This window comes from Bombyx mori, chromosome 1 (assembly GCF_030269925.1).
Source record: "Bombyx mori chromosome 1, ASM3026992v2".
Lineage (NCBI taxonomy): Eukaryota > Metazoa > Arthropoda > Insecta > Lepidoptera > Bombycidae > Bombyx > Bombyx mori.
The window spans coordinates 18,320,911-18,333,226 of record NC_085107.1 but is presented as its reverse complement, the minus strand read 5'-3'; the positions used below and the strand labels follow the sequence as shown (position 1 = coordinate 18,333,226).

At 35.0% G+C, this 12,316-nt stretch overlaps 1 protein-coding gene across 9 annotated transcripts in view; it reads right to left on the bottom strand.

Annotated features, from left to right (window-relative positions):
* LOC101739482 (uncharacterized) overlaps positions 1-10,740 on the bottom strand; it is a 160,661-nt gene extending 149,921 nt beyond the window's left edge. For 3 of the 9 annotated variants that reach the window (XM_012696328.4, XM_012696330.4, XM_021352581.3), the window contains exon 1: positions 10,322-10,738. In XM_012696328.4, coding sequence (XP_012551782.3) covers positions 10,322-10,459 — 138 coding nt within the window. In that variant the 5' untranslated portion in view covers positions 10,460-10,738. Of the gene's footprint in view, positions 1-1,397; positions 1,517-10,321 lie in introns of those variants that run through there. The other 6 variants (XM_012696329.4, XM_021352580.3, XM_021352583.3 and 3 more) reach the window with 4 other exon arrangements.
* Between the last annotated feature and the right edge of the window lie 1,576 nt (positions 10,741-12,316).

Here is a 12,316-nt window from a genome sequence, read left to right as displayed (position 1 = left end):
TAAAAGTGCCCGTACCTGAGCATACAGCTTGAAACCCGCCGAGCAAAAGACCGTTCTGGATTTCGTTTCATGGAATATTTTAATGGACTCAATATTTTTTGCTTCCATTTAAAAACGATCGTTGAGCGGAGAGCTGTTAAACAATCCATTTAAAAACGGTTCCTAGTTATGTTTCGCGTTTTCTTTTCTCGTAAGACGATCGTTTACTTAAAAAACTATTTTTACCGAAAGTAAAGTATTCTGCGCACTCTTTTCAGACATTTAATGAATATTCATTCATACAAATACAAGTGATCCGTGCGCTCAATTACTCTTCGACTAATGAATGGGCATTAAACAATAACGAAATAATAATTGGAGAGCGGCATCATGATTACGAGTACAAAAATGTACACTCAAACTTCGTTCATAACGAATTAAGAAGAGATTGTATTTTTAAAAGCTTTGTTCTGGTGGTCGTTGTTTTCATTTCACGGCCAGAAGAGCTCAAATCTCGTGAACATTTTCCGTTATTACTAATGGAATTATTATATAAAAAAAAAGATAAATAGAAAAAAAATTCAAGATACAAATCATTCTATGGTCTCCAGCTACCACGAGTGAGGTCTCTATTGGTCGATACCTGCAATTAGGCCGCGACGATTACATTTAGCGTTCCGAAGTATCTTTAAGAATTTATTCAGAGAGAGCCCTCAGTTCTAGGGAGGGCTACTTTGGTGTTCAGTGCTAAAAGAATTCCTAAATTGCGAAGGCAGTTTACTCTAACTCCTATGGAACGTCACAGTATTGACACTGGTTTTTCGGTCGTCAGAGGAACATTCCACTATTTTTTTATTGGTTAGATAGAGATAGTTAGAGCTCACAGCCGACCAAGTGTTAAGTGGTTACTGAAGCCCATAGACATCTACGACGTAAATGCGCCACCCACCTTGAGATATAAGTTCTAAGGTCTCAAGTATAGTTACAACGGCTGTCCACCCTTCAAACCGAAACGTATTACTGCTTCACAGCAGAAATAGGCAGGGTAGTGGTATCTACCCGCGCGAACTCACAGAAGGTCCAACCACCAGTAATTACGCAAATTAAAATTTGCGGGTTTGATTGTTATTACACGATGTTATTCCTTCACCGTGGAAGTAATCGTGAACATTTGTTGAGTACGTATTTGATTAGAAAAGGTGGTACCCGCCTAAGATTTGAACACCGGTGCATCGCTCAACACGATTGCACCGGGCGTCTTATCCGTTAGGCCACGACGACTTCAACGACACTTTTAAAAAATCATTGGAGACTCCCAGAGCTCTATCCTTGGAGATGGGCATTTGTGTAAAAATAACTCACACAGGTTTAACTAAAATGGGCCGCAATCATAATCCAAATCAAATATTTTACAATACCTCAGTCCTATAAAAGCAGCTGCAAAGAGATTTCAACATTATCCATCACAAGCTCAAGTCAACTGAGGTCACAACATGACGTGATCGACGAGAGATACGGGGAGAGTGGTGCGTTCCATGCAAAATTCACATGTTAAATGATACAATTTCAGCAATGAAACCGAATGACAGTAAAGAGCCATTCATACCTCATTGTTAATCCCGAACAATTGGATCTTTGTGATTCGATTATATTTTACGAATTTAAAGTGACAACGATACGATCTACCGGCTCGTGTATCGATAAAGTCTTGCCACTTGACACTTAAACGATATGACTGAAAATTTGCACCAGACTACAATAGAGTCGTGGAATTATTTATCCGAAAAAAGCTGCACAAGTTCAAGTACAGATTATCTTCATACCCTGCAGCCGCGACACTTATCTTCGATCTCAAGCACAGACACTACTTGATTGTACTACAATCGAATTACGAAAAATATACGACTAGACACCTTAACTTAAATTGAAAACTGCAAAGAAAATATATCTGCAGAAAATATAATAATTATTATAGAATCGTAAAATACAGATTTATTATCTTCTTTATCATTCCTATCAGTAATGATGATCAAAACCATAAATGTGTACATAAGATTTCATTTAAATGCAGTCGTATTTCCGCGCGTTCTAAACAGACCTTCCACATGTCCACGGCTCGAACAAAATATGCTTCTCTTTTGTCCGTATATCTTGTAGGTTGTATGATACTTAGTTCTATAATATAACGTTGACATCTTTTATTTGTCACTTGTAGCATATAGAAATGCTATTTTGGGATGTATTTATAAGGTGATTTAGTCCGATGTGTATTATTAAGTTTTATAGTGTAAGTTGATGTACATATATTAATAATATGAGCATATTGTGTTGCTTTTGTTTTTTATTTGTGTTTTGTGTAAACTTAAACTTCTAAATTTCTAATTTTTTTTCTTAGTTAACTCTCTACTTATGTATGATTTTGATGGTCGAAACATGTTTGGTTATCGTTTTAGCTATTTTTTTAAATAGTATATGTTTGTTTTGTACTGTTGGTTTCCCAAATAAATAAATATATGATTTGTCTCCATTTGCTTTTGTCCCGCGCCAGTTAAATAGATCGTTGTAGTTTTTCTTGTTGTCGCTACAATTATATATCTAAATTGTTAAGCATTATGAGTATATCTCCAAAGAAGCTTAGTTGACGTTCTCTCTATGCCGATAAGTCCTTTTTTTGATAGGAAGCTCTTGTATCGCCGATCAACTTTTGATCGAATACTCAGTTGCATTATAAAAACTCCTCTCTAATAATAATAAGTAGAGCAGTGACAGCCATATATATCAGCATCCAAGATAAAAAATAATTGGAAAGGAGGAGAAATTAGAAGATGTTGAGTAATGATGAAGATCATGGAATATAAAATGAACATGTGTTAATAATAGTGATGTAATGTGTAGCCATAAGTGGTCAAGTAAATAGTGGTAATTTTTATTAATAACCGAATAATTTAATCGGATATTATTATATGTTTAATCACATATTTTTCTCGGTAATTTATCGAAAAAGTTTTTTTAACTATTATACATCCATGAATGAAATCGCGGCCCACCTGGTGTTAAATGGTTACCGGAGCCAGTGGATACTATGACGTCAATGCCGTCAGCCAACTCAAATTATGAAGACAAATCCATAATCGTATAGAATAAGAGTACACAAAATCATGTCCCCGACGAAGTTTATATGGTCCTCGCAAGCAACTTAGAAATGCAATAAACGACTTGGCCCTGGAGTTCTTAAGTAGTTTCAGTTCAACCTGTTTTTGAAAAGGTTCCTTTGAACAGTTTATACGTAGTAATCTTGGATCTGACTTGCCGGTCCCGACAGATTGAGAGGGGGATCCAAAACACCGTGGAGGCTAGGATTCTGGCGAAATCACTGTCTTGGCGCTATCGACTTGAGTGCCAGTGCATGCACTTTTTAGGCGCAGCTGTACTAGGCCAGCCAACTGAAAATTGAGCTATGCAAGTCACGCAATCCTGGAAAATCGTGCAAGATTGAGCCTTCGGCGCTCGGATTATACTAGAATGGTAGCGCATCACGCTCTGGGCGCAGGAGCCAGCTCACCACTGGATATCACCAGCGATCACTTTACTCTCCTAGAAAAATGAAACTTATATAAACTTATAAACAATGTCACCAATCAGATTTATCAATTGCGTCTATTATCATCATCATCATTCTTTCCTATTACCCTCTGCTGGGGTGTAGGGCACGACTCAAATTTTTCCATTTACATCTGTCTTGGGCAGTCTATTCTAGCTCCTCCCACGTCATGCCCAAGACGCCTAACTCCTGCTCCACCGAGCGACGCCAAGTTGTTCTGGGGCGGCCTCTCTTCCTTTTGCCAGACACTTTCCAGGTCAGAGCTCTCTTTGCGTCAATTATACATATTTTATATACACTTTGATTTAAGAGTGAACGTCGTTCGTACACGCAAATTAACAAGACATTTACTTAGAAAAGTTGATACTTTTCTTCGGGATTTTAAAACCGACAGTGGCATTGCTGGACGATTACAGCGGTCGTATTCCTTTAGACCACGATAACTTCGAACTTTTAGTATACATATTTAAATTTATATATTCCGTATCAGAAATGTACCGTAAATGGGACGATACGCATTGTTTGCTTTTTTTTTATCATCAACAGATCGGTAAATTTCAGAATCGTAATGAAATTTCACAATTTAAAGTACTACAACTGTTATGAATAAAGAGTCTATTTAAAAATTTACGTAAGGAATAAAATTAAGATAAACTACATATTAAAACGGTATATTGTCAATTTTTTTTGTAAATAATTATCTTACTTAAACCGCTATGTTACGGGTAATTTGACCACTCGTTTCATATTAATTAATTAAGGTTTCAACGAAACATAATTCACGTAAACGTTCTCTAAATTCTAAACCAATTTAGGCTTAAATTTCATTTATTTTAAGCATAAATCTATTTTATTCTGTTAAACGTCTTACACCCTTTTGTTGCAAGGAATGATTGTTTGAATAAAAGTTTCCTAATTAAGTATTATTTTTGTATTTAATTTAGACGTCTTTGTATCATTGTATTTAACGGTATATCATACTCATCTCTACTACGGAATAGAACAAAAAGATTTATAAATAAATAATATCTTTATTTTTCAAATTGCATTACTGCAAATCCTTTAGTGGGTATATCTTTCTGACTCAAGATCAATTTATTACTCAAGATAAATACAATGAAATTTGCTTGAGAAAACAATTTCTCTGTGCAATTAATTACTCATGCAAATCGTTAACAACTTACGTTTAATAGGTTGCTTTAATTAAGAGTGTATTTCGAGAGTTATCGCGGAGTTTATGTAATTTAGTTATTACTGATAAACCAGGTTCATCGCTGTGGCCTCAGAGCTAAGGGCACTTTCAAGATCACCTTTTATATTCATTTCGGTATAGTTTATTAACAATGTACTAATGCGTAACAACGTACGAGCTGATGGGGTTCTGTGATCGCACAGCAAGGGACGCTAGTCATCAGCTAAATTCTCTGTGACAAATACAAATTTACAGTTTGTTTTTATTGGCTTTGTAGGCAGACCAGAATACGGCTCACTTTATGGTCACCGTCGGTCATGGACATCAGCAATGCCAGAGGCAGAGCCAATTTGCTGCCTATCACTAACTACTTTCCGCAAGCCTCGTCTGAAGAAGGACATATCAAAAGTTCCAGTAATAGTATTATCGTGCTTTATTTTATTTTCTTTGTTGTTTCGTTATGACTATGTATGCTTATGTATGTTTTGTATTCGGGTTCACCATTTAATTTGATTTTTGTTTTGTTTTTTCTTATTTTTATTGTATGTAAAGCTTATACCACGTTTTAATTCTGTACACACGTACCTATCCTTGATTCCCGCAATAAGCCAAAAGGGAACGGGGGTAACTGAAAATCAGTGCTGTTCGATTCATCTACTTTGAACACACTTAACTGAGCCCCTCATTTTGCCTCTTTATTTTTCTTTTATTTGCCTAAATGTATTAATCTAAATCTGTGTGAAAGGCAATAAATTATTGTATTATTATTATTAAAAGTCCATGGTCCAAATATGATGTAAAATAATATTATTATGTAATTGTAGTTTACATTTAAGCAGACGACACAACAGATCACGTTCTATTGGAATGTGATGAGGTTAAATTACCAAGAAAATTATCTTGGCGCGACACCGAAGCTTTATTCCTGAAGCAATATATTCTCTTGCACTCGAAATACAAGCACGTTCAGAGTTTCCGAGGTGCCAGATATCGTCACGGGGCGTAATAGCCTTTTTTCGGGCCGGGGACCGACCCTCCTACGAGGTCCCCGCGCCTAGGGGGCGCGCGGGTTATGTGGGACTGGTAAGCGACTGCGAAACTGCGGGCCCAAGGAATTTTAGGGCCCTACAGCACTAAGCGACTCCCTTGCACTCGACATCCGATCACCATCCGGGGTCAGAACCCGATCAGAGTAGGAGGGTTCTCGCGGTCAACACTAGTCTGGCTGTAGTGTACGAGGCGCCACCACGAGGACGCCCGACCGACGGGTCGTCGAGGCGATAGTCGACGACCGACGACGTCGGTCTCCGCGGTACGGCGGCCCTACCAGGCCGCCCGGGTGATGCCACTGGTGTTCCGAGATACCCCGCTGGACCAGAACCAGCCTGGGGCGTATTCGCCTACACCAAGGATGAGCAAAACGCGGCCCACCAAGCAATTCTAAATTTGAATTTATTTTATCAACTTTCTCGTTTCTGTTTTATTCTTGTTTGTTTTTATCTTGCATTAAATTTGGATATGAAATCCTTACTTTGTTTTAGTATTATATTTTTTATTCTAATATTTATTATAAATAAAGTTTTGTAAATTATTAAGAGGAGTTAATATATGTGCGGCCCGCCAAAAATAATAATTAAATATCAATTGGTCCATTGATTAACAAGGTTGCTCATGCTCACTCCACGGATGTTGGCCACACCCCTGACCATATATCGCGCATAGGGCGCTATAATGTCATAAGCAATTTTTGTTAAAACCGAACTACTAAGTACGAGAAAATCAATTTTTTAATAGTCATTAGTGAGATTTTTACTTTTACTGATGAAGTTCAAAGTTTTAGTTTAAATATTATCATTTTATTTCCGTAGTCGTGAAGAACTATATAACTTTAATAATATGTTATTACGTATAATATTACGTATAATAAACAAGATGTTGAATTTTCAAACGCTTCTCCTGGAAAAATTACTATAAGTGACAATAAAGCACCCGTGTGTGCGATATAACGATTGTGTACCACGGCAACGACATTCAAGCTGTTATAAATACGCAAGCTAAGCTACGCAAGCTACGGGCAGTTCCAGCGAGCTATGTGACAAAACACCATTTTTGAAGCTTCCTGTGCTATGAAAACTCATAGCACACTCATGAAGTAAACACTTCATTTGAGTTAAGAGTTACGATGAGGTGTATAAAATATTAACTAATTAACTCTATGTTCGTTTGGTGAAAATTTAGGTCTCCCTACATTGAATGATGATTATTTTTGCATTGTGCTTACAATGTAATGATAATTTAGAACAGCGGTTAAACTTTCAAGCTGACCTATTTTTATTTGCAAACCGAATACCGAATACTTTTTTAGTCTTCGTAATTTTATAAGAAGAAGAGAATGAGGAGAAATAGTTTCGACATTTTTTTTATTTTATTCTTCAAGAGAACAATCTACATTTTGCGTTATTTGAATATGTTTGATCATATTTTATAATCGGAAAATAAGTGAATGCGTTTTAGGATGTTTCAATTTTATTTACTTTTGGATTTAGCTGTTTAGTCGAGAGCTGATTGTATGAATTTGTACAAATATCGTCAATGATGAATAAACAGCCCCTACATTATTTTACATAGCAATTTAATATTTTGTATTTAGGTACTTCATATTTGTAATTATTATAAGTTAGGTTAGGAGACTGGTGGTTAGGACCTCTTCGGAGTCCGCACGGGTAGGTACCACCGCCCCGTCTATTTCTGCCGTGAAGCAGTAATGCGTTTCGGTTTGAAGGGTGGGGCAGTCGTTGTAACTATACTGAGATCTTAGAACTTATATCTCAAGGTGTGTGGCGCATTTACGTTGTATATGTCTATGGGCTCCAGTAACCACTTAACACCAGGTGGGCTGTGAGCTCGTCCACACATCTAAGCAATAAAAAAAAAAGGTTAAACACCAATATTTCACTAACGAATACTCAGACAGTTTCATATAAATCCTATTCGATTTACTTTATCCTTTTTTACTGCTGATTATTTTCAGAATACAAATATATATCTAATACAATGGCAAAGATCGCTAGTTTAAAAAAACTCGAGAGAATCGATAGTAGTAATTTATAAATTGAAAACTCAGGAAATTTAGATTGATTTTTCGCGATCAAGTGAAATATGCTCACGGATGCTTACGACTTCGCGAACGATAAGTTAGTTTTATTGCGAGTTTGCTCGGCACCGTCAAGAAATCGATTTAGATGTCGTAAATGAAGTGAAATAACTGCATTGATAACAAGGTCAACATATCAAATAACATGTTTAACATTTATACTTTGTAGAGAGTAACGTAACGTGAGCAAAATACGATATGATTATTTATCGACCTCTAATTACATTGTTATGAATTCACAATACATATTATATCATACGTTGATATAATAATTATTGTCGTGTGCTGCCGTCGAAGGGAAAAGTACCGTAACTTTAAATATATATTTTTATTGTGGGTCTCAAAATTTACGAGCGTAAGCATTATAACAATTTTCAATATATATGGATCTTTGGACACGTATTATGAACTTTTGACGGACTAGTAGGATGAACTAAGCTCACGGCTATCTTGGTTCTTGGTACGGTACAGGAGCCTATAGACATCTGAACCGCAACTCACCTTGAGACATGAGGTCGATGTCTCAATATTACTGCGTGACCTACTTTTCAAGCCGGTGATTATTACTGTATCGTAGCCGACATAGGCAGAGCGATGTGACCTACCCGTAAACACGCCCAACACGGTTTTCTTGTTACACGATCTTATTCGTTCGTGAATATAACTTAGATACAGCATTATATTGGTACCTATCAGCGGGATTCGAACCCAGGCCATCACACGATACGAGTACACGAGGCTCCTTATCCTTTAGACCACGAGAACTACAGGATTTCCAGGAGGAACTTCACCTACATATTTTTGGAACATGCATTATGATAATTATTATTAATATATTGGTTTGAAGTGTAAGTCTTAACAAAAAAGTGTTAGGGTAAGTCTTTTTCAAATTCTTCGATTTTTAGGTGATTTCGAAAATTATTTGTTTAAAAAATATATATATGAGATTTTCATATTATCGGTTTTGTCGTGTAGACAATTTCTTCGTGCACGTTTTAGTGTACATATGATTGTTATATTTGGTTTATTTTAGACGCCAAGGTAGATTTAATACATATTATGTTCTTGAAAAACAACATTAGTAATATCTAGAATAAAACAGCGCGTTTGAGTTTAAACTGGTATTTTATGCTATTTATTCTATATGAACTTATATTTAACTGCATTTTGAGAGTTGAAACTTTTACTTGTAATCACAGTTATTTTTTTGTATATAATTAAATGCAACAACAGTGGAACTAGTAAAAAATTTAGTTGAATATTTAAATTACATTAGTAACGTTAAAATACATAACTACTTCTTAGTTTTTTTTATTATTATTTTGAAATAATATATTGTATTGAACAAATTATAGTAATAACAAATCTGCAATAAACAAATAAATGAAAAATATATGTTGATTGATAACAAAATTCACCTTCGGTATGTTTCATTTTCATAAAAATCTATATTTGATCAGAATAAACATTGTGTTTTCAGTATATATTATTCGGTTAATGTTCTCTTTGTATTTTGTTAAAATAAAATTTTACATTTTATTTACTTTTATAAACTTTTTATGATTTGTTTATATTTCTTAAGTGGATCTCATTGTATGGATGTCTTAACGATGTTTTGTTTACCGTTTTAAATAATTATATTTTCAGACAAGAGCTTCTTAGTTTGATACAAATGTTTAATTTTTGTATTGTAAATAGATTATAAAAATGCACATAGGGTATTTTTTATTTATTTCTTTATAAATTCATTCTTCGTTGTAAATTCAATTTCTTGTATTCTGCAATTTCTTTGCTTATATTCTGAAATTTTGGTAATGAAAAGCAATTTGTATTGTACTTACTGGTAATGAAAAATCTTAGATTTCCGTAAATTTCGTGGTTCTTTTTTATTTACAATTTGAAATATGATGTCTTTGCATAATCTAATTGTAAAAGTAATAAAAATACTCAAGGAATGAACTTATTTGCCATCATGTTATTTTGTTATTTGCACAGGGAAAAATGTAAAAATATTCTTATGAGGAAAATGGTTCACATCTACGTGTACACACACATAAATTAAAATAATCAGTAGGCATACAAAACATAAATTTGCATTGTAAAAAAATCTAATGATAATAAACATGAATGTAAAAATTATAGAAAACTATAATGTGCACGACGGCGAAATTCTAACTTTCACTACTTATACTAAATACTTAGCGTTGGCGTGTGTTTTCGATGCTATCATAGAAACAGCACACGTTGACATTCGCAAAAAAAATGTAAACAAGCTACAGATAGTGCCGAGGCCGTACATTAACTATCAAAATATTGTATATCATGAATGAAACGAACATGCAAATCTAAATTAAACTACAAATAACGGATTTTGTAAGATAATAAGCATGTTTACCACTGTGTCTTGGTTGCCCAGCTCGCGGTAGAAGGACTCGCTGCTGCCTCGACGCGATCCTATGCATACCGCGCGCCGGAGGAGACCGGATAACATCGAACAGAACCCGCATGTTCCTAATCTACGTGATCCTTGCATTTGCGCAGATACACGGAATATTTTAATAAAAACTAAAAACTCCGAGATTTATCTCTCGGTTGGACTGAACCGGCCCATACCGGCGTCTTTTTTATATAAACTATATGTCAGGTAACTTGGCTTCGTGGCATTTTGCAAAATTTATTTATGAGTTTTAGTAAATCTTATTCGGTGGTGGTTATTAATGACACGCGATAAGCTACAATCGCGATGGTCTGCAAAGTACTGCAGACAACACCTAGCAAGCGACCGCTCACAACTGACAACTAAACGCGTTGTGAAATGCGAACGAACCGGTGCTACCAGCTCAACAAAAAATGTGGCCAAGCGTTATATTGTGAAAGAAGCCAAAACTGTGTGGAATTTGGAAGTTAAGAAATGAAAAAAAAAGCTTTCCACAATGGTCATTTCATTAATTAAAAACACATTTAAGAAAAGTTCCACTTTGATAATATACACTTGGGTTTTTTTTACTACTTAAGTTAGCTAGCTTTACCGATACTTTCGTCTTCTTTGCTCACTGTATATACTTTGAAATCGGAAATCTTGTGAAAAAATAGTAAAAAGTATTGTGCACGGCTCATTTTTATTAAAAAATATAGTAGCGGGTTTTAAATAAAAAGAGAAAATAAAAAAAAAATCAGGAATAAAATGTGTTCTTATGTTTACGCAAAACTAATTATTGCGAAATCGCAATTTACATCTAAAACCTCTATAGTTATATTTTTGTTTTATCATTTATTTTTCTTTCAAGTATTTCAATTTTGTTAAATGTGGATTATTTTTGGTTTTTTAACTTTGCAACACAAAGGGAAGCATTCATATACTCTGTTGTCGAATTTTCTATCTCTGTCTATTGCGTCTTGAAGAAAGAGATGGATAAACATTTCAAATTGCTTGGCTAGAACAGAAGCTTTGGTAAGCTAACGCCATCTAGTTACAAAGTTAGCAATCAGTGTCACGATTTTATGAGCTAAAAGCGACATCTATACCGTAATTTTGTAAAGAAAAGTCATCTTTTAAATTGGTCTCTCGAATATTAATGGTTTTTTAGATGTGCGTATAAAGCACTTATTTATTAATATTTTGATATTAACCCCAGATAACTTAACTAAAATAACGTAAAAATATTAATAAAATTACCTACATAATTGTGCAAAACTACGTTTCGACTGTCAACTACTCACGGTAATTTCTAAGTGGGTCGAGGTAAACAAACGATTTTACATAGACTAATGTATCGTTTGGCTAATGTTTACTATTCTATTAATAATGTTTTTTCCATTCATATTATATTAGTCAAGGTTGTTTTTATAACGGGATATGAAAAACTATTTTTAAAGAATGAAATCGTTTTCCAATTTTCGACGATTTTATTTTAGAAAAAAATAAGTGCATCAACCTTCTTTGTCTTAAATTGGATGATGATGATGATGCAGCCTCCTATTTTTGGTATTATCTTTAACTTTGGCGCTTTAATTAATTTTAGCGGTAGGCAGCGGCTTGGCTCTGCCCCTGGCATTGCTGAAGTCCATGGGCGACGGTAACGTGCTTTGGGTGCACGCAATACACTATTAGTTAAAGGGTTAAAATGTCTCACAAGGATATAGGTTCGTTATACGAAATGAAATGTTGTTAAATTACTTTTTTCTTTTCTTGTTGCTTTTGGGGCTATTCCAGCGTCGCGCGGAAGAGTAGATGAGCCATGGGCTCAACCCGAGAAAATTGAAGGACACAAGCCCTAGCAAGAGCAGTGTTTTTTTTTCTCCCTATTCTAGAAACCTCGAAGGGTTATACAATATTCGCCGAATTAGTAGGTGAGCTCACGGGGCTCAAACCTGATGACGTTGCTAACAT